General features: G+C 41.7%; 1 protein-coding gene across 5 annotated transcripts in view; it reads right to left on the bottom strand.

The window, feature by feature from the left end:
* unc13c (unc-13 homolog C (C. elegans)) overlaps positions 1 to 24,257 on the bottom strand; it is a 79,420-nt gene that overhangs the window by 19,284 nt on the left and 35,879 nt on the right. For all 5 annotated transcript variants that reach the window (XM_078085253.1, XM_078085254.1, XM_078085252.1 and 2 more), the window contains 6 exons: positions 24,051 to 24,119; positions 18,140 to 18,229; positions 17,034 to 17,162; positions 11,346 to 11,479; positions 9,298 to 9,383; positions 968 to 1,094 (listed from right to left, as the gene is read on the bottom strand). In XM_078085253.1, coding sequence (XP_077941379.1) covers positions 968 to 1,094; positions 9,298 to 9,383; positions 11,346 to 11,479; positions 17,034 to 17,162; positions 18,140 to 18,229; positions 24,051 to 24,119 — 635 coding nt within the window. The remainder of the gene's footprint in view (positions 1 to 967; positions 1,095 to 9,297; positions 9,384 to 11,345; positions 11,480 to 17,033; positions 17,163 to 18,139; positions 18,230 to 24,050; positions 24,120 to 24,257) is intronic.

Below are 24,257 nucleotides of genomic sequence, written 5' to 3'. Positions count from 1 at the left end.
TGCGGTGACAGAAAAACAGAAGAGACAGACTGTGTGTGTGTGAGATAGTCTCTTGGCTTTAGTTATGTATATAACTCTGGAAGCAACGTTCGGGTCTCCAAAACCTGTTCGTAAAAATGTATACAAAATATTTGACATAGAAATTTGTAACAATACATACTAACTGGCGGTGGTTAACCACGCCCCTTGAGTGAACGTCTCTCCGCCATGTTGGATTTTTTGAGGGGGTTAGGGTTAGTATTATATTCTTACAATTTAACATTGATTTCTCGTTAAAAATGCAATCATAACACGTTATTTTACATCGTTAGACTTCACGAAGTGTGTTTACGGGGTGCAGGTCCGCATTCACTTTGAATAGGGTGACGTCATCAGTTGCAGTCCGTATTTATTTAGTATGTATCACTACGAATTTGCACCTTCAAGATTTTTGTATACATTTTTACGAACAGGTTTTGGAGATCAGGCTGCTGGAAGAGTCCATCCTGCAAGATATGGTGTTTGAGTGACTGGAGAGGGGATCATTAGATTGTGTTCATGTGTTCATTACACATGTTTACATCCTGCTTTTTGCACATGAGTATGCACGCACAGTGGGAAACAGGTATGTAGGTAATAAACTGTTTAGTATAAGCAGAGAAAGTGTGACCATTTTAAAGATTCAGTCCCGAACTGCGGGTTAAGTTGGCAGTTTGCCGATTCCCCCGAGCTCAGTCATGTTGAGAAGATAAGACCAACACATTTGTCATTCATCTGAGCATCGCCACGTGTTTCTCCTCTCTGTGAAAAGAGTGTGCGGCTGTATTATTTAGTGTTTTTTTTCCGTGTTTTGCTTGGCTATCAATCCACTATCAATCAACGACACTTTGAGCCGTTACACACAAGTGTGTGACTCGCCCGCCACAAGTGGCTTTAGTTCATAGGCGATTTAGCCCGCTGCATGTGGGTGAAAAGAGAGGATACTTACAGAGAATACTCGGGCGGAACATTCTTGAAGGCCGGCAGGTCACGAACATACTCATTATGGAACCATTTGACTTTGAAGTGGAGATTCATGTATTCGGTACTTTTGCATAGGCGGTGCTTGTCGTGCTCTGTAATTTTGATTAAAACATGAGAAGCATAGATTAGCATATGAAGTGTCATGCTGTGGATTGACCATAAAGCATAATAAATAGTCCGTCTGTAATATGGTTAACAAGTGCAACTCCCTCCAAAGGAAAAAAATCCTTGTATGAGTCCAGAACAACTAAAGCTAAAATGGATCAGACTGGATTTGCAGCAGAAAAGGCTGCTGAGTCATTTAATTCATCTCAGAGTGGACATTTCTGAACGAGATTCATACATTTCCACATCAAAGACTTTAAATCCATGCATTGCAACCTGGCTGTTGTGTCTTAAGCCTGATAGGAACCTTTGTGCTTACTCTCATGAATAGTGAAGAGCTTACCAGCCTACACACCTCACTAAGCTTGGAGGGAAATATTTACATATGTGTAATTAACATATATACCTGTGGATAATTTATTCAAATGCACAATGCAACATTTCACTCTTGGAATGGATAACATTTGGAATACTCCATTCAAGTTACTGCTTTTCACAAAACCGCTTTAACACCGAGGTAAGATGGTCCTTTACAAAACAATGCATTATAACAACATGGCAGGTTTTCATACAGAGCATGTATCTGTGTGAATGTGTCTGCACACATATATGCATGGTTTTGGTCTAGTATTTCTTTGGTAGAATTTGTGGAAGACAATTTGTTAAAGGCATAGTATTAGTAAATGTAGATTGTAGGAATTACACACAGATAACAGAGTGTCAGAAGCAGAGTATTGATTGGCTGAAAATTACAGTCTTATAGAAATGCATCACGGACTAACGTATTTAAATATCCCATGCATTGCTATAAAATTAATATCCACGTAGCCACTGCGTGTCCCATGTGGAGTTTGCTCAACCTGCACATTATATTCCAAAAATCCCAGGAGCCACACAGGGGACTGTCTAACGTTTTGCAACGTCTTGCCAATGGCTGATATGAAAAGCCACAAATCACATCGGCACCTCAGAGTCATTCATATTTTTTTGGGGAGCCAAACAAGTGGAAATGTCAAAGTTCACTTCTTTCATCAAAACTTTAACCTTCACCGCCAAAGTGGTTCTGATGGCTGAAATTGCCACGGGATTCATGGTTTCACCCGGATTCACCTGGTCAGTCTGTGTCACCGGAGGCGCAGGTGGCTTAAACACTGTGAATATTGAGTCGAGATTGTTTCAGACGGTCTGCAGGTATTATTGCCGCAGCGGTTGTGTAATACCTGAGCTGAGCCGTCAACTCCGGCTGTGCCACATATGGAGGTCAGTGGGGAGACAGTAGAGTGGAGGTCGTTTAGTTGTGGTGGTGGTAACGAACTGTGTATGTGGAGTTGTTCTGTCTACGCTGCATCTTCTCAAACACCTACTGACAGTAGTACATACCTGTACATTATCAATGTAGTACAAGTTTGACTAACCCATCTTACAATTTGTCTATGTTTCCAAAAACTATATAGCACTGGCTGACTTGCCTCAGAGTTAAGACTTGTTTACAGATAAGTGGAATAAACATACTATATATGGAGGAAAGATTCCGTTTCTGTAACAGCAAGAAAAACAGCATGAAATGAGTTGGAGCCGTGTCTTTGTGTATGTTACAGTAACAATGGCCTATTTTGTTTTCAACTAGCGTCAATGTAATTGTTTGAATAGGGGAGATAATGCAGCAGGGGGCAGTGTTTAAAAAATACAGCAACAAACTAACTTCATCTGATTGCTTTTTTAAAAGTGTTTTTTTGTGTGTTAAGAGTTCATATAAATCCAGCCTCCTTGTGGTGTTACATGGATTCATCACGATCAATAATGCAAGTTTAATGTAATTCTAGCAGTAATGACCTTATGATCCCTTACAATCGCTCCATATTTTCAGCCAAAGATATCAGCTTACTGGCTGCAACAGCTGCGTGCCTCATCGCCATCTTTCCAAAAGATTTGATTGTTGAATTGTGAATAGCTTCGTGATGTGACACAGCAGCATTTTTTACTGTAATTGCAGAAAGGAAACTGCATCATAATGGTGGTTTCCTGTGTGTGTAATTATGCGAATGGCTTGTGGCGCCATACATTTGCACCTTACCACTCCACCTCTTCCAGAAAAATACTGTATGGTTCATCATTGAGAGATAACATTTGTTTCCATTAAGGGCCATTGTTCTCAGAACAGCTAATTAATAGATAATGTGAAGATAATGATTCATCTCCATACCCATCCCATTTATTTTTTATTAAACCTGCGCTTTTGCTAATATAGTTACACAGATGTATATGAACTAAAGTCTGACGTGTGCTTCAATGCGCTCCCATTGTTTCTTAGGCATACATTATATAGCATGCAATCAAATGCTGCTTATCGGATCAGATTATGCATGAAGCACATCTGTGCATGCATACAGCATGTGTGTGTGTGTGTGTGTGTGTGTGTGTGTGTGTGCCTTTGTGCCCAGCTGGTGGTAAGCAGTGTGGGCGGTCCTGAGGGAGGAGTCGGCTCAAGGTCCCTTGTGAGGATGTCATCTTGTCTGACTCGGCCCACAGGGACGGACAAACTCAGAGGGGACTCAACCACTCTTCGCCTCATTGATTTAAAAGTCGAGGATATTATGATGAACTGCAGAGGATCTCCACAGCCTTTTCATACTCAAATGACTATTTAGTGAATGTCTATTAGGTGCATGTGTTTGGACAGGATCATTCAAAGGTCTAAAAGGTCGGAGGGCACACTGGCCTCAGTGGCAGCTGGATCTCCTGTTGACATAATTCCCTCATCTTGATTTCTGACCCAGTTCTGTCAATGGACTGTGTAAGATGTATTACAGGGGCGGACACACACAGCTCTGCTATAACACCAGAACGCGCAGAGACACTAACTCCTGTTGATGTGGCTCAATCAGGGAATGCAATAGGACGTATGACTTAATAATACATGAGTCCATTTCAGTCGGATGAATCACCACAGCACAGTTATGTTTTATTACAAAGGTCCACACCAAAATGTAACATTTGGGAAGTTAAGCTAAACGTATTCAAAATAAAAAAACAATGCACAGAAAGATCAAAATAGAATGTGCAGTGTTATGTAATGCTGGAAAGATGAATTAGAAATTGTTGTCGAGCACAATAACTACGTATGTATCTTTTTTCTGTAGGAAAACCCCCAAAAAACTACCCTTGCAGAAGCAATTCAATTAAAATGTTCTGAGTAAAACTGTTCCAACAGGCTGCAGATGAGTAAATGGGCTGCTGGAGCGTTGGATCTTTAATGACTTGCTCCAGGGACCACAGTCATTAAACAACTATACAGTGGATGTGCATTACGTACTGTAGAATCTCTTCACAGAAGTCTAGAGGTATTATTACTTGTTCTACATTATATTAAGTATAACTGTGATCATTTCTCCACTGTCCCAGCAACTCCTGCAAGTACAATCTGTAGGAAACCGTAAAGTGTATCTCTAATGCATGATGTTGGGTGTAGGATTTTGGCTGACATTTCTGAACAAACAGATATCCACTATCTCCTTGCATCCCAGGGCTTTTGAAGCGTTCCCCTTTGGGTGCTTCTCGTGTAGGTAGTAAAGAATAGAACAGATGATTGATTTCAGCTGCAGCCCTGTTCATTCACTCTCTCCCACCCTCCTTTTCTCGCTTTCTTATTTTATCCTCTCTCTTTTTGTCTTCCCTGCTACGTCTTGCGATGTCTCTCCTCTCTCCCTCTCATGCAGTCAGAGATTCACAGAGAGATGCTAAAATTAGCAGTATCCACTTGTGCACCAGCTCTGGCACCAAAGCCCTCCGAGCAGGAAGCAGACGATGCATTAGTGATTTTATTAAGTAATGCACATGCAGTAGTGCATACGCACACACACACACACACACACACACACACACACACACACACACACATAAATAAAGATTCCTCTGTTTGTCACATCAATTCATTCGTTCTTACTTACGTGTCCAACCGAACACGGGGACACAGCAGAGAAACACGGACCAACAAAGCACAGCGTTTTGGCCCCGCCTCCTTTAGGTGGTCTGTGTCAGCTGCATCACCACTTACTTATATGTGCCTTCTTATGTAGGCAGGTCACACTGCACTTCTGTCTGTGAAAGGCTCAGTCTACCTGCACACTATATTTTCATTCACTGCATAAAGAGCCAATATATATATCTATACACACACATACATATACACACATATATACACACATTAACTAAAAACAAAGGCACTGATATTTATTGAAGAAAAATCCCAGAAGGAAAGAAGTGGTAACTTTTTTACACAACCGATATAAAACAAAGATGACCTAAGCAATCAACTGCTGCTTTTCCACAGACAATTGATATTTACGACTGTTTAACCAAATACTTGTTTTGGGACTTATCCGTGTTGAAAGCAGTGAGCCATTGTAAATAAATCTTGTCTGGTTTTCCTGATTTCCGACAGAATAAAAGAGAATTTTCTTTTTCGCAGCCACATCTTTGGTCTCTACAGCTTTAACACAGACACACATGCACGAGACGGATACATGCGTCTCTGATCCAGATAGTTTAAAGAATTATCTACTTTTCCTTTAAAACTAAAAAACCAGAGACTTCATTTGGATAAGATTTGCATAAATTATATTACTCTGCGTGTCAATGTTATCAATTCCTGATACAGAATCATTCAGCTGCACACTGTTGCAACCAAGTGCAGCAGCATGGGTCTTTTTGAAAGTTGATGTGACCTAATGTGCGACTGATCTACAGTAAAAACAAAACAACTACAAAAATCATGTAATGCATACTTTTCTATTGTCGCAAACAGAAAAAAAGACCATCTAGTGATGAGGCACAATTTGAAGATTAAAGGTTTTTTCTCCATACGTAATAGGACCCCTGAAAACCGCTGATATGTAGCCATAATCATCACACAGCAGCAATATATTATGAGGCCCTCTGTAATGTTTAGTGGACTGTATAGTCAGATTTTGTTGTCAATGTATCATATACTGTAGGTATATCATCATATTCTGCAACCCAGACTATATAACTCACATATTTGTGATATTACGTAGACAGATTGAGCGTTTGAAAGTGTGCTCTCTTTTTAAATTTGCCACCGGCGACATCCCTTTTGGTTTTTTATAACCCGTTGAGTAAAACATTACGCCGTTACGCGGTTTCTGAGCTGTCGTTTAACTATTAACCTCTCGCCACCGAAATAAACCTAGGACGCCACCAGCCAGCAGGACCAACAAGAAATGAGCAATAATTCATACAAGTGCTTCCTTAAAGAACATGGCAGTCGTGTCCCCCCCCCACCCCTCTGGCACGTGTCGCTCAGGGCGGTTAGTGATGTAGTGACAAGATGATGCAATAGGAGACACTGCAAGGGAAGATGATTTGGACTCAAGGAGCGAGAAGGCGGGCTCACGTGACTTAGTGCATCCACGATTTTCTTTTTCTCCTTTTGGTAACACGGACGCCCTCAGGAAAACACACACACACACGCGTACAAACACACACCCAAAACCTGCTGTGACAGCAGTCAGTAACACCCTAGGTGGTCACATGTCCAGCTGCCATGACTCAGATATGCACACATACACACAGACAGTAACACTTGCCTTTGTGTGTGAATCTCTATCTCTTTATTGATCTGCTAAACTGTGTAAATTATCCTTCATGAAAGTATAAATACTGGTTATTTAAAGAGTAATGGCAAAATCATGAAAATGGGCTGTTCAGAGGTCCAGAGGTCTTGTAGTCATTTGAAAAAAAAAAAAATTCTGTTAAGGTTAAAAATCCACTGTTCACTTTTCAGTGGACTTACAGAGCTTCTGGTGTTTACGCGGGAAAGGACACATAGAGGGGGGGCGACACACTTGCGTGACGACACCAGGGATAAATACTCTACGCGCAGCCATTAGCTAGTCAGTGTGGTACAACGGAGTCGGACTCAAATGGACTAATAATCATGCGTTGCCATGGTTATGTAAGCGATGCACAAGACTCACACACGTGCTGGCTTTGTTTGTTACAACCACTTAGGAACCAACAATTTATTATTATTATTATTTTATCATGAATTAAAAAAAAAAAAAGAAATCCTCCCCACTTATTACTACAAGTAGGATACTTTCTGCTACAACACGAAACTCAGAGAGCTCCCCACCCTTCCAGTAAAGGGACATAGTTTCAGATTATTGCATTGCCACATGATAAAACAAGGTTGATGGGTAGGTCATATTCACAATGCCTTTTAAAGATAAATGGTTTCTCATCTCTTTTTGTCATTTAAGTCTGAGCAAATGTAATATTTCCATTAACATGAAATAGAGGCTACTGGTAGTCTTGACTGCTGACCAATGTATCAAATTACACTTTACAAGGATATAGTGGATACATGTGGAGGTGTGTAAAGTGCTAGAATCAGTGGTGAATCTCCAATTATCCAAATCCCACTAGAGTGCCACAGACCTATGATGTTGTATCTTTAAATAAAAGACGCTGATGCACAGGCCCTTTTAGATACATTCTGTAGCTATTCTAAGTTAATATTTCTTACAACAACACATTTTAAATCATATGTGTAGAATCTCTTTAGTCCTTTTGTGTGGGTATATCAAGGCACAGCAGATTGGAGTGCCACCTGGTTACCATAGCAACCCAAGATGGCTTAGTACTTAGAAAGCCGCAGGTATGTGCTGTGGAGATGAGGATAAATCACCAATAAGCTCTTTTGGTGCATCGCTGCCTTTCTCTCACACACAATCTCAGAAGCATTTTCGATCCTTGACCTCAATCGGATCCAAAACCCATCTTACCCCATCTGTCATCATTAAAGTTGCAAATACCCTGGCCTCATCGATTTATAGTTCAACAACCGGGTGGTTCTCAGGTTCAACTTGGATTCAAGGAAACTATGTATGAAAAAACACCTGCATAAACATTAATATCAAAGTGGGGCCAAAGCTTATAAGAGCAACACATTACGAAAAATAAATTCTCTTCAGAGGAAGTCTGAATATGGTTCGAATCGAGCACGAATGCGAGAGGACTTTGCCGTGTGCCGCTTAGTAGTGTCAACGGTAATGTCATATTGCATGATTTTTCGGTAATAAAGCTCAAGCTGAGTTTGAAATAGAGCAGGATGGAACGGAAGCCATAACCCACGAGCACATCCGTCTTCTTGCCAGCAGAGAAGATCTGACGTTTATTGCTTGACCACTGTGAGTCTCTGCTTATCTTTGGAAAATAAAAACGTATGTTGACAAAATACTGAACTATTAAGGATGAGATGAATCCGAAATACGTTTTGCAGCACATTTGCTGTGAAAATTGTGAACCGTGTGAAAGAATGACGGCTTTATACACTTGAGTAATCAGCGATATTGAAAGAAAGGGATGATTTTGGATCACGCTGGGTTACAGATTGTAAATCACTTGCCTCATGTGGTGCAAAATTAACTTTTTATGTCTTTACCCTGAACCATTCTTCTTCTGTACAATCTTTCCAGGTATGATTTAATATCATTTCAATATTAATTAATTAATTCAAAACCAAAATGATAATCATTTTAATCTTAAAATGTTAATATATACATAAATAATTAAAAAGTAAACTCTGTAGTTTGTCCTTTGTGTGTTGCTTCAGAGGAAGATTTGACCACACAGTCCATAGCACACACACACACACACGCACACACACACACACACACACCTAAACAGACAGTAGCACACCAACCTGAGTATCTCCTTTGTTTTCGATCATAGCACTAATCAATTGTTTATCTTGATTAAAAGTTCCGGATCTCTGTAGTGATCAATAGAGTGAATCGGGGGAGTGTGATCTGGACGGACAGCGGAGCTGACCATAGCCAGACCCGGCTGATAAACAACACCGTGACACCAGCCAATAAGCAGCAATCACATCCAACGAGGTGCAGCATAATAACAATTAACACTTATTCCCCAGTTGTTACACAGAAAGAAAGAGGGAACATTACAATTAACTGTCAATTAGGAAACAGCAACAACACGTAGCAACTCATTCGGCAGTGACTTCTCTGGATGTTTGCACATTGTTTCACAATCAAGTGCAACCTGTTACACTAAACCAACACACAATGCATGCACCTCATTCACCGCCGTACTAATACCAGCGTGCCTCCTCGAGCAGGAGACGGTTTGATCAGCAGCACGACTCACCTTCCATTGCATACTTCATATCCAGGGCAAAGAGGCTCCACATGATCTCAGCGCTGATCTTGCCTGCGTTCAGCTCCTGCGGAAACCTGACGGAATTGAAACGGATTCCAATCAGACTCATTTCCGATACAATGGCGCGCTCGACTGGGTGGCCTGAAGGCTCGGCCCGAATCTCTAACAAATGACTTAACAGATGCATGCAGGTGTGTAGGTGTGTCTCTTGATCTAATAATCCTGGGTTGTTTTCAAACCTGGTGGGATTTTGATGAGAGGCTAATCTGCTGTTTTGAATGCCTATAGATTTTCAGTCAAAGCTGGAGGTGTTGATAGTTTGGGCAGCTACAGGAGGACATTAGCAGGGAAGGGAGCCCAGGCCCGAGAATGGCAAAACATTTCCAAATAAATTGACCTATCTGACAACAAAACGTATTTGCCTGCTGATTTCCATTGAAACAGTAATAATCCGGACCCCGATGGCCGAGTGGGTCCGCACGCTTACAAACACACGCTGACATGTGCACGCACACTTTCCTATTCCTTCCCCAAAAACCACACAGCCTTTTACGGAGCAAAGGAACAAACGCTGAGATGAGAAGGCAAATTTATACAACTGGGAAAAAAATAACAATAATAAACATGAATCCCAATAACAAATGCTCCCTCTTGTATTTCTATAACTCAACCTCTGTTTTTCTTTGGTTTCATCATGCGAGTCTGTGAATTCACTGTGGGAAAGGCATGTGAATAAAAAAATAAGATCCGCAGCCACTCTGCGTGCTTGTAGATGGTTTACAATCTACTTTGATGCGGTGCAATGAATGATGTTATATGGTTTTACAATCCGCGTGATGAGTATTCGTGGACTTAATCTCTAAAGCTTCTTATGGTTTACAGTTTTAAAAACACCTGCAGCGTCCTATTTTATGTTTCCAATAATGAAAGAAATTGTGTAGATCAGACTCAGAAAGCTAAGCAAGATGCCCAGTAAAAAGAGAGAGTAACATTTGGACACTTTCCCCTCTGGCGACAGCTCCCATCATTTAAAAGCAACAGGTCCACTCCTGGGTTTATTGTGAAACAGCAACAGAGTAGCTGTCACTCTGGACGTTGACCAGGGGAACGTGGAGGAAATGGGCATGAATATTTCAAATCTATCATTAGACACTGTAGGAGAAAGAGCTTAGGGCATCAACAGTCTTAACAAGCATCGTAAATCAGCAAGAGGATGGAGAAAAGGAAAAAAAGGGGGGCATGCGAAGGCGTGAAGGGATACGTGTGAGCGAGACCAAAAGAGAAAAATAGGCTTCATCTTATTTCATCTTAACTTTTTTCTTTTCAAATTGTTATTAGTAACTAAACCATCAGAAGGATGCAAACACAAAAGTCCCCTCAACACCATCACCACAACCAGCCCTCACATCGCACAAATCTATCCTCTGATATTTAATTGAGCAACGCCCCTTTTAATCCATCCACAATGTAACGGTGCAAACACCGCTGGCTTCTCACGCTGCCTTATTACACAACGCTGTGCTCATTCATGTCTCGACTACTAGCGAGTAACAAGGGTTAGTGTCATGAAATGAATACACGATACGATGTTTAGGAAAGGTTTTCTCCCTTGCCCTTTGAATCATGTGTAACAAATAATGAAGGATAAATTGGTCCCAATTAAGCAAAATAAATACAGAAATAAGGGAGAGAATCAGTGAAGCAAATATGGCATTCACATGAGTGCTATTAAAGACCCACAACCCCTTTTCTATTATCTTGTTTTTTTTAACAACATTTTCCTGTACAAAAATAAATTCGTACACTTTCTTCACCCTCATTACCAGTCAACCACATGTCTGTCCGCTTGACAGCATGACACTTTATAGTACGCGCTGAAAACTCTGTCTCTGGTTTTATCGTGGTCGTGTCCAACAATGCATGCGTGATAATAATGCCTCACTTCTGACGGAGCAAATGATGAAGTACACGTTGAAGACGTATTTAATCCGAATGCTGGCTAAAACGGTGTGATGGTACAATAAAGAAGCACATACTGGTTAATGACTGGGGTGTAAGCTGTCCGATCCTCATCGATTACCGAGACCATGAGAGTGATGAGCTTGGGCCAGAAGTCCAGGTTCTTTATAGACGGACCCTGTTCCTCTCGGGGAATGTCCTGCTTCCGGCTCTACAGAGAATCAAACAAGAACAGTGTCAGCGTGTTAAAAGTGAACCAGAACATTTTGTTATTCTGGGATTTTTCAAAAATAACAAAGAGAAATCCAAATAAGGATGGTTGATGTTGTATGGTGATGGTGTATGTTTAGTAACAGGTTTTAACACATTGGTTCTGGATTGCATGTCATAATATTTTCTCGATAAGGCTTTTTAGATAGTATACAATTCATAAGATAAATGCAACTTGATTACAAGTAAGGGTGAGAATGTCAGCATTATGGTAGATATCCAGTGAATCAGCTCTAAAAACAATTGAAAAACCCAACAAATTCATGAGATATTGACCTGAAATCAGCGTCAATCTTAATCAATCACACAAAACCATATTATAAATGTTATACTTATAGTTTAGTGAATTCTAAGTCAGTTTTTTTCCCTGTCAGAGTTTTTTTTTTACAAAACGCTATCAAAAATATGTGAGTACTGATGATATTTTTCAAAATAAGAGAACAATTTGGCATGGTGAGCTGCCAGAAGGCAGCTGCAGGCTGTGAACCTTCAACTCATCATCATTGTAGAAGAACTCGGGTCACTGTGCCCCGCTGCTGTGTGGAACGCCACCCTCGCCCAATGTGCAGTAACCAATCGGAACGGGATTGCTCACAGACATGATGGGAGACGTAGATTATCAGCTGAGCTCTTTGTTACAACAATAATAGTTTGTCTGACGGCGTCGGAAACGGATCCGACTCGCAGTACGTCATGAGGATTACGACGTTCATTTTTTAAAGCGCAATCACCCTCAGTCATGTGTTCATTTAGCTGTGTGTGTGTGTGTGTATGTGTGTGTGTGTGTGTGTGTGTGTGTGTGTGGAAGTGTGCCGCAGAAATCTCTGGGGTTGAACTTGGTGAAAGGTGTTAAAATATGAAACCTCTCACTGACTCTACCATCTGCTCACCCCCACGCTGAGCGCCAACACACTGATCTCCGGTTAGCACCTAACAGTCACGGTCATTCACCCTGCCATGAACAGGTTCCACAGAAAATGAGCGAGGCTGAGTGCACATACTGCAACACAATCGGCCATACTGGCAGCTCTGTATAATATGCAGACATGACAACATGAAAACACATTTATGAATTATCTACTGTGTACTCTGCGGACGGACCCTCCCAAAAGAACGCAGTTCACTCATTTCTCTGTGTAATTCTAGCTTAAAGCTAAATCTAATGGTGGGTGTTTATTGGTTAAGAATATAAATGAATTATGTTCCAATTGGTTGTTGCATAATTTAGGTTGAAATATTTAACAGCCTTACGCCTGTTGGCTCCTGAGAGAACATGTTCTAGTGAGAGCTGAGGAAATGGAAACGCAACAGAGGTCAATTCATCATCGATCCAATTCTTACAATCTAATCAGTTCATACAATAATCAAATTGTGTCTCAAGATTTAGACTCTGGTCTGAGTAGGAGGTGATTCATGAAGGTTTAAGTTGGAAAAGCTACAGAATTTAATCTCACAGGGACGAGTGACGCAGACGAGGCTTACAGCTGATTCCGTGACAGTCATGTCGGCCCCGCGGTTCACTACTTTAATCATCGGGGGTTTGAGACTGCAGTCAAGTCATCGAATGTGCCACGGCCATAAAAACAGATTACTCCTCATTCCATCGGAGGTTCCACACCACGCATCGTATTGATCAAAGGCTCATTCAATTTCTAATTTGCATATTCACTTGGGTTCCCTACGCGGCACCACATGATGAATGCGCTGGTTTTCTATGTGGTGGCAACGGGGAGTCGTATATGTAGCAGAATCAATGACTGTGTTGGGACCTGTTTGCATGTTGACCTTCTAGTTCACGAACCCTGTAGAGTAAAGTAAATCATCTACAACATGCACTGCTGGAACCTGGGTGAGAATGTCTGAGAGGCAAATCAGCACCTTATTTGATCCATTGATTATAAAATTCAAAATGTTGGAAGGTTAACAAGTGATTACTAAAGACTATGGGGCATTTATGAGTTTCATAGCTATAGGAAATAGGCGTGCAGTTGAGTTTGGCCCCTAACCCATAGTAAAAAACTGGGAAGGCCTGGGATGGGAGACCTGAGCCATCAGGGGGGCGAGATACAACAACAAGATAAAAATATCTGTTAAATTGGAAGCACTATATGCAGTATAGAAACTAACCATCTCTAACTCTGCAAAACCGGTGTGTGGGTGTATCAGAGCTGTATGCATGTATGAAGGACACTGAAGGTTGTATCATCTCTATTGCATTAGATCCAGCATGCATCCGGCCAAAACATCTCCCTTTGCTCATCTGTATTCACCTAAAGAAGGTACAAGCCCATTGTTCAGGGTGATTAAGAAGCTTACCGTCTTTTGACGGTCGACAACACACACCCATGGGCTTCACTCTAAGCTGCACTCAGATGAATACTGTACTGAGATCAACGTGCAGCTTCCCTATACTTCCAATGCACCATGGTGGAGGTGGGGGCACCTGCAGGAATATTCACAGCAATCCCTCCTGCAGAGGGTAGCTAGTGGTTTATGTGTATTGTTTAGCACTCCCAGCCCCTATGCGGTAGTAATCAGCATTACCATATCACTGGCTCCCCATAAATTCTCACAATGTGACACAAATTACAGAGTCTCTGATTTAAAAGATGTTGGTGGAGAATTTGATCCAATTTCGAAGCGAGAGTGAGAACTGAAGCTATTGTCAGTGCATTCTAACGCCCTAAAGAAAATAGGCTGTATGTGTAACTATTGGAGGAAAACAATTAAAAGGCACACATTCTAATCAAACCATTTTGGTATTGTTGGCAAATATGTGATAATTTCCACAGAGATAAAAATCAAATCACTTTGATTTGCCTTCTCAGGAACAAGTGGAGCAGTATTGTAGCTCCTCTGGGACTCATCTTACAAACAGGCACAGTGGGTCGCTGCTCTGGCACGCCAATCACCAACCTCTTCCAAACCTGATTGCTTCTATCCATCCGTCTACTTATGCATTAGTATTTGCATAATGAATAAGAAATAGTGCACGCCGCTAGGTGCTTTTGCACCATCATGTGCCTAAACCACATTAATTCACAGTGGACGAGCCAGAAATCCAATATGGCCCCTTTTTCCCTTTGCCCTTTTCCAAGATCCCTTTGCCTTCTTTCCTTTTACCCTTCGCCTTGCTTTTTAAAAAGCATACTTTTCCTGGCTCGACTAAAAGAAAAAAAGAAAAAAAAAAAGGTTAAACCAGACTCTCCCAGTCCTTTCTCCTCGCATCAATTTCACGCCTAAGCAGAGGCAGAAAGCTTTGTTGTTTGTTATGCAAGATGCCTCGTTGGAGCTTGGATATTTCCATGCTTGCCCGGCCACCGTGTCGGCTCTTGTGTCGGAGCACTCAGTCATTGTTAGCGAGCGGAGAATTAGGGTCTGAAATATGTTCCATCCGCTGAGTCAAAGGCTACCAAGTGTGCGTGAACATGATAATTTAGAGTCACAGTGAGATTTGCTCTGGAACGTAGTTGATGCCTTTTTCTTCTGCCGTGGAGGAGACAACGACAGAAAGGATGTCAATTGTGAAACCGTGGTGGACGAACATGTAATTAGAGAAAGTGTCTATCTCTCTGGTTTGGTAATTGCTTACAACCCCTCAGGCTGTTTAAACAAAGAAAGCTTATTATTCAACTTTTGCGCAGATTTCGCCCATTATCTGAAAGGACATTATCTCCTGAGGTGGGGAGACCATTCGCGCTTGTGAAGTAAACCGTAAAAATTATTCGGAGCCGTTGCCTGTCGCCTGATTATTTACTCAGGCGAGGCTGAAGCAAGTAAATTACCCCGTGTAAATATTCATGTGTTTGGAGAAGCAAACTATAACTGAGGACTGGATGTTGCTGTGTTTCCTGAAAGAATAGACGAGTGAGTCTATGAGTTCTTATTATAAGAACATGCGTCCTGCAGCTATAACAGACACTCTCTCGACAGTTTATTTGTATCATTCACATTGCCACTTAGTTTTTGAGCTCAAACTGTACAACATTATCATTCGCAACTCTTCACAGCCGAGAGAGCTTTAAAAAGGTTGAGAGATTTGAACCAGGTAGGTGTTGCCTGATGCTGTGCTGCTTTTATACTATTTCTTATGAAAAGGTTGAACTCAATCATGCAAAGTTAGCAAAGTTAGAGAATATTTGTATTGTCTGGTTAATGTCGGTCATGTCATATAGTCCCTTGTTTGCTAGCCTCGTTGAATTTGATTCATTTATTCCAGGTGTTGGAATAAAGGACATTAGAGCTGAAAAGGGATTGTGAGAGGGCAGCGGCTGGGCGATATACAATATGAGGAAAGTGCGACAGGAGGGCCAGAACCTCGACGTTGAGTTACAGCAAAATAGATTGCAATAAGGAAAAGGAAAAACTCCCATTATTGTAACCACTTTTAAATCTTTAAATATATTTTTTATTCCACATGAATTTATGTAAACTACATCATTTAGCTGCAGCTCCCTTTTTGCGGTGATGCATGTAGTACGTTCATAAAGACTCCATTAACGTTGAGTTATCGGGTTACTGTCTGCCTGGCTAATTAACAGATGTTCAGTTGCTAGTTTTTAGATTTTTAGATTATGTAATTACATAAATCAGCAGAGCAGGTATATTGTCAGATGTTTTCAATTAACTTCAGTTCTTGCTCACACCGTGTTTACTCAGAAAATCCAGTTTCACGAAGGCAGACTGTATTGGTAAACATATCCATAAAACTATTTAAAAAATAAAGGGTCTTTTTAGAATTTTTATAATATCTTGCTGAGTCCTGGCTTATGGCTTCCAACCGAGAGAAGTCATACGACAAGCATAATAAAAGAAGCAACAGGTGGCAGACTTATCCCATTAAAAAATAGGGTAAAACGAATACGTTTTTACAACTAAGGTTGCATTTATATTCAGCTTTTCAGAAGTACACAAATGTTGCTTCCGCCACAGATAAGGCAATGTATTATAATGTGACAAGATAAAAAAATGTGAGCTATGCCCTGGATCAAATAGACAACACAAGACAAGAAACAGCAGGAGAAGATACAATAACTATCTGATTACTGGTGTGTTTCTAACGCAGCCGGAGGAGAAGCGATCGTGTCCGGGCTTTAGCTGACCAACGAGCCAACGAGCCAATCTCCAACGAGCAGTGTGCGATGATTCCATGTGATGGTCCCGCGTGAGAACCATGCAGCAAGCATTATTTTGATTACACAAACAGACACCTTATAGCTCTTCCTTCTCTTTTCCACGCAAATGTCTGATTGTTGATCTGACTAGATTTGAGAGGCTCAAGACACATGCAAACATAATCCATGTGTGAACGGGACAATTGTGACACAAAAGTGACACTAGTGGTTGTGCGTCACTAAATCTGCAGTGTGCTGATGTGTGAGGAATACAGAGATGTCAAAATGTGTCTTTTGGTACCTGTGAAACAGTAGAAGTCGGCCTTTTAATGAGCTATAATGTCTGATGGTGGAAGTCAAAAAGATCTAGGAGCGGTTTACCTGGTCCAGGAGTTGGTTGTACAGTTCATGACAGTTGTCGAAAATGTATTTGTACGTGGAGTCCAGACACGCCTTCACGCAGTCCTTCACCACCATACTGGCTCTGGGTGGACTCTGGAGCTCCTGTACCTGCGTACACACAAAAATACACGCTGATGATTAAAATGCGTTTTGCTGAGTCTCAATTATTACTATATTAAATCTTCAAATACAACTTACGACTGCACGATGAAAGTTACTGCGTTCTTAACTGGATTACAATAAAGGGGAACATCCATCAGTGGACTCATAATTAAATTATATCAGAATACCTAAATATGAAGTATTAATCCCAAGGTATCACTGCCTTGTAGAAAAGTGAAATTATGTTTCATAATCGACATGTGGCCCGACTGTAAATGTGCATTACATCCTAGAGTGACGCTGTAGCTCCTGTGTGTGAGCAGCTGTGCGTGTGCACAGTGCAGTGCAGCACGGGCACGGCAAAGACTGAAAGCGTCGGTAACATAAAGTGACAGATTTCATTTCTTTGCTCATAGCTGCCATCTTAGCTTTGCTCCAGTGCACCAGCGCTACACCCCCCCACTCGCTCAAAAGCGGCGGCGAGCTCCTCGTATAGCGGGGCACGTCGAGGCATACTGCTGGGGAAGAGGGGGGGATGAAACCAGACAATGGTGGACGCGTTTCAAACAAACAGGCTAACTGAAGCACGTGGGTCAACGCGCGTTACACAAACACGGCACCCCCCCCCCCCCCCCCATCGGATCAGCCTGCAGACAATGAAGCGGTTACGTCATAAGTCATTTGGATTTAAAAGGCCAATGGTGTTTGAGAGGGACAGGTGTTGAAAGTGTGTCAGTCACTCAGTAACTGCACTGCTGGGATGAAAAGGTCATAGATGACGTCTAATAAAAAAGGATAGCGTTGTTTTCCAATCAACGCTGTTTCCTTTAATTCCTTTTCAAATCGAATGCCAAACTCCCACGTCGCCTATCAAATAGTGCTCCCCGCCCCCAAACGACCAACGCAATGGTCTCGCACACACACACACACACACACACACACACACACACACACACACACACACACACACACACACAGGCTACCTTCATCCTGAAGAAGGTGATGCTGGTCAGCAGATCAACAGTGGACTTGAGATCTTGGAGACGTTCTGGGTTTCCTGCAGGGAAATTATCCTGGTGTAATGAAGAGAGAGGGGAAAATAACATGAGGAGACGTTGTGTTGAAGGCAGCCTTTTAACCCCCCCCCCCCCCACCCCTCTCGCCCTCTCCCCCACCCCCCACATCCACTACATCACATTGTTTATCCTGAGACATTGAAATTGATTGCAGAACCATGTCCAGCAATCATCCCGAAATTACTGTCTTTCTAATCGTTTAGTGGACGAGGGAGGTCTCCGCCGATGAAAACTTCTATTTTGGGGCCATGAAGTCATCAGGCGGAGCATAGCACCGTGACGGCGAGCATATAAAGCCCTGACAGCACTGAGGAAAGGCATCACGGTCCAATTTTTTGTAGTACTTCTACATTCCGCGGGCCGTAATAAAATGAAGCTCGTTTTTTTCTAACCCTCCTCTGCCTTGTCGATAAATGCACAATGGGGATCCATGAAATAGAACCAAATCCTCCCAGCAGCCCGTGGGCCTGACAGCACGAGCACAGGAGAGGTCTTTCTGAGATCAAGGCCGATCAGCAGAAGCATAACCCGCCTTGCACGCTTACGAGCGGCATAGAGGTGTCTGTTGGGTTGATAAATGATTCAAGATGAGCAGCATTGAAAGCACAATTAAGGAACAGGGTCGAGTTTTTAAAGAGATTATTTCAACGAAGGGTCAGTGGTCTTAAAAACCACAGTGGGGATGAAAAGAATGTGGATCAGAATCAGCTTTGTTCGTTAATGGCCTGTTAATGTCTGACAGACAGGCAGCTGTCCACCTAAAGGACATTTCTCAGGATCCACCATTAGTACGAGGAATCAAATTTACAGTTGAAAGTCTAGTGCCCAGTAAAGATTAAAAGCCTCCAGGAAAACAGGCTTGACACACATTCTGCACAGGCACATGTGGACCAGTTATTCTATATTTGGCTGCTGGAGAAAAAAAATTTGAAAAAAAAAGAAAAATCTGTCGGGAGCCAGTTCCAATAAATGCAGCTTGCATTACTTCTTTTTTATATTAAGAATATTCATCACTTTTTCCTCATTTTGGATTTTAAAACGTTACGTGTGTGTCCTGTCTCAGCAGACATATAATATAAATCCTTCAATTAAAGGAAAAAAAATCTGCTTCTGCTGCACAAGTGTGTTTTACAGGATGGAGCCCAGGAGCCTGCTGACATAGACAGTTCTTCCAAAACATCATCACATACATGTAACCTTTAGATAAAAGTGAGAACATCAGTCCCTTTGAAACATGGACTCGGCGTGCAACCTTGAACTTCACCATTAGTGCAACTGCTGATATCACAGCTACGAAAACAGCTGAATATGTAGTAAACATGCAATTTTTATTGAATGCAATTTGTAGCTAAAAGGATATTTTGAAAAAATCACACGGTATTCTCTAAGAGCAATACACCTCAAGTGCTGTCAAACCAACATGTGATTTCTTGCTTTCCAACTAATAAAAGAAATGAAATTGCACAAAAAAATGTAATTTTAACTACTCATTTTACCTTTCAATGATGTTGGTAGTCTGATCTATTGAGCTTACTTAGTTCTTAAATTAAATGATGATTAAAATTGCACGTTAAAATAATATTTTATATAATATTCAAATGGAGAGAAAAATGGTTCACAGTTTGCCATTTTAAATCTGTTAATCAGTGAATGATGACTTCAAGCAGAAATCTAGCTGTGAAATGATGGTGATTGAAGTCATAGAAAGTCAAGTGTTCATTGACACTTGTGTCTGCTGCAGAGGATGTACTGTAGGTGGGTTCTTCTCAAAAAACAAATGTCTATCATGCTGGGAACCAAGTCTGGAATGCTTATATACCGCTAGCTTAAAAAGACTTAGCAAGTTGTAGTGGAACCGCACCTTACCATACACTTACTGTACAGGCAAAGGAAAAAAGTACAAAATAAGATATAATAAGAAAAGTATTCCAGTACTTTAGTATACAATTACTGAGGCAAACCTTTTCTCCTCTGTAGAAACCCTGCTGCTCATATTCATGTTTCTTCAAGGTCTAACTCACTTTGACTAACTTTAACAAATGTTCTGCCTCAATACACAAAGACCGGGAATGAGAATATCTTACTTCATTAGGAAAAAGAACAAAGCAAAAAGAAGCTTATTTATTACCGTGAACCAAGGAAGCGTGACACAGAAGCAAAGCATCCATCTCTGAGTCAAAAGCAGAGACAATATCAGCTCTTCCTTCCCAGGATGACAGAAGCCACATTATGAGACAAAGAGTGAGTGATGCTAATGAGCTTTTGATTCTTTGTTCCAGTGTACAAACCCCCCCCCCCCCCCTCCAACTTTACAGCTAATATTTATTAGCATAATTGTTTAAAAAGTGGTGTGTCAGACACTGGGAAATAAGCGGAACAAGTGGAGGTAATTATGTGGATAAAGAGATGAAGCAGTCATGCTCTGACGAGCACCGGGCCTCCGACTGCCACGGGGCCGCTGGCCTGGTCACCCTGCGCTCTGACCATCCCGAGCAGAGGCATATGTCTGCATATGCGTGTCTATGTGTGGCTTGGTGTCCTTCGGAGTTGAACATTTTAAAATACATAACTTAAAAAGGTGGGGTAAGCAGTTAATTTGAGGCGTCGTTGGTCGAAAAATTCCCCCGACAATCTTTCAGCATATTAATATTCAAGGACGACGTTTGAAATGAGCCAGTGCTCGTCTGGTTCGGGGAGGATAGGAGAGAGTAGGGACAAATGCACTATAAGGGTTGCATTATCTTCAGGATGGGGGGTTATTTTTTGTCATTTACTGACAATTGTCCAACCTGGAGTACCACTTAAATTACAATAGTCTTTAAATGTATTACACAATTTTTTTGCGACACACTGCAAAAACGAACTGCTGACCGCAGCAGTATTGGGTATCCGTTTGAGATGTTTTTTTTCTCTGAAGCTGCACGCAACCGAGCTAAGGTTCGGATATTGTGCAGCATCATGTTACATAGAAAAAAACTTCTAAATTTGTATTCATGAATGATTATTAATTTCCCTTCAGAGTTGGTACACGTTAATAATCTGCAATGTAGAAGGTGCTACTAGCAATTTGTCTTTTTACATCGTCTTCGATATTTTATTCCTCAAATATCAATGAAAATATAACAAAAGCAGATTGTCATAGAGTACGGATAAGTACATCTTGTTGTGGCACAACCTGGTAGATTCTATCTCAGCAGTCTACTTTTTTTAATGATGCCTGAGCAGCTCCATTTACAGCTCGATGTTCCTTAATATGACACAATCGTGTCACCGTGTACAGTATGAAACAGCTAGTTTCTTTTCTTTTCTTGCTACTGCGACGTAAAATGCAACAAAAACAGGTGTTTGCATTAAATAACCTTTTCTCTGGAGGCCCACTGTAATGCTTCACAGAGTTTCATTCTCAGAAAATATCCCAGAGGAGTTTTCTGAAAAATAAAAACACAACCCTTTACATCAAACTGTCCAAACTAAGCCAACAGCTCAGATCCTGAGCAGTGTGCTCTGAATGCTGAACCAGAGAAACCTGTAAATCCCAGCTGAGACCGATTGGCTGTGGAAGGTGTCACTGTGCATCAGGACCGCTTGAATAAAAAGTACACGGGAGAAACGCATATGTAGCAAAATGTAAAGTGGCAGGTGCAACCCGGCTCCATCTCTGCTGATTCAAGCCCGCTGTTTTGTAAAAGCAAACTCAATCTCGCTCTGCAATGTCATTACAGTGAAATCCATACGGTGAACGGACGGAGTGGCCGGATCTGAATCGTATTACTGTCCAATAGTGGCAGGCTGGCCGGCTCCGTGGGACGGCTTCAGAGAGTGAGAGAATGAACTGTGTGAGTGTGAACCACTGGCCTGTGGCAGGCTTGACAGGAGAGCAGCACGGCAGCTCTGGCAGGTGGAGCCAATGTGATATTCCGTGACTGCTCTCATCAGCAGACGGCCCGACCATCTTGAGATGACAGGGGGCATCTCTCCTTCGCTTAACCCCCCCCCCCTCCGTTGCCAAACCACCATGCCGCCTCCTCTCATTCTTCGTCTGTTTCTCTTTCCCTCCAACTCTCTCCGCCTTTGTCCGAATCCCACGTCGTCCAGCTCACTCTCTGCAATCCTCTTTCTCCCTCAGTAGCAAAGTCCTTGCCAGTAACTCAAGTCCTCTCCTCCTCCTTCGTGGCATCTACTTCAGCATCCGTAGCCGGACAGCAGTGTGGCTGCCTGCTCGGCGGTCGGGGACTGTGTGCGAGAGCCGGAGATGTGGGTCGGTGTGCCTGGGAATGTGTGGTGATGAGTTGTGTCTAACAGGTTTAGCTCTCCGGGGGGGGTTGCTCTGGAAGATTATGTGTTATATGTCAGGTTTTCAATCTGCATGAGTAGAATACAAAAAGCCTTTAGTGGCCTGCGAGGGGCAGATCGCTAGAGATTAGGGAGGAGTTTTGGATTGCAGGATCCCAGTTTCTTCATTTCACAATTGTTGGGGGTCGTTCATTCTGAGGTGTATGTTCCATTGGCATCTATTTGTCATTTATTTCGGGTTAGGGAGTGGTATGAATGTTTACTATTGTTGGTTCAAATTAAATCACTATTTATTAGTGTGAGGGTTGTACAAGATTCTGAGTGAACATTCATTTCTACTAAAAGAAAAATAATGTCATTGTGTGGATCCATTCCTTAGCATTAGAGAATTCAAACAGCTCTTATCAGGGCCACTTACACTACTTCCGGGTCATTTCACTCAGTTAGGAACCTTCCAAAGCAAATTTGAAAATTCAAATCCAGCCTGATTGTCTGTCGTCTCCCTGATTGTTTCCTCCTGTGTCCAATCACCTGCACCGCCCCAGTGTATTTAAAGCATGTGTCCCTTGGCCTCTTGTTGGTTCGTTAGTCATTTCAGTGAGTCCTATGGTTGTCGTGTCGTCCCTGTTTGCCCTGAGACAGTTTGTATTTTAGTTTTTTGAGATCTCCGTGAGAGTCTTCCGTGTCCCTTGTCTCCGGGACTTACCGTGAGATACAGAGTCTATTTGTTGGACCATGAGGAACACTAGACACTGTAGGCTGATTATCTATTATTTTTAAGTGCTTGTGCTTCTTTCTGCTGACAACTGCAAATACACAGCAAAGTCAGCCTTTTAATTCAATTTGATGCAGTCATTTAATTTAAACAATTTATGACATTACGTCTCTCTGTAAATACAGTATGTATCCGATTTTTCAAATCGCACTTTACGAATCGTCCTTCGTTATCACATCTTAAAACGACAAACGCCATATGTTGTTGATACTATGGGCACATGGGAGTGGGACACACTAGATGGTATCACACCATCACACCTATTAAACCTAAATAGACTTCGTAACAATATTTACGACACCCTAATACCTCGCATCCACGTGCCCGATGTGGGATTACGTTGTGGGAGTCGGACAAGGCAGACATGCATGAAATGCATTCTCCACCGTATCCCAGAAAGAATAGAATCCAGTCAATATAAATGTGGATGGTGACGAACACACATTTGGCATCAGAAACAAAGTGAAAATGGATTCTTGCTCCAAGTCCGATATAGAAAGCACACAGTGTTCAATCCACCCTGAAGCCTATTCGTAAAGTCAATTTTGAAGTAATCATTAACGGACCATATTAAATGATAACATGCATTTTTCCAAAAAAGGGCAAATTGCTCTTGCTCCTTCAGTCTAAATCCAAATACTGTTTTATATTTAAGGGGAATATTAACATCATAGTGCAAAGATTAACATTATTTAGAATTTAGAAAAGTCACAGGGAACAAACACACCAGAAGCAAAGGCTCATACATACCCGATATTTAGACAGGTCGATCCTTAGTGAGTTATGCAGCTGGTCCAGTAATTTGACAAACTTTTCCCTCTGTCAGAATGAAAAATTACATAATTCAGTTCAGTGTCCCCACACAGAAAGCAGCAAGTCTGAAAATGTAGAACTTTGCGTGGTATGTAACATTTCTACGCCCGCAGTGATTCATTTTTACTTCCTGGAACAGAGTGT

Source organism: Gasterosteus aculeatus, chromosome 12 (assembly GCF_964276395.1).
Source record: "Gasterosteus aculeatus chromosome 12, fGasAcu3.hap1.1, whole genome shotgun sequence".
Taxonomy (NCBI): Eukaryota; Metazoa; Chordata; class Actinopteri; order Perciformes; family Gasterosteidae; genus Gasterosteus; species Gasterosteus aculeatus.
This window is presented reverse-complemented; position numbering and strand designations above follow the sequence as displayed.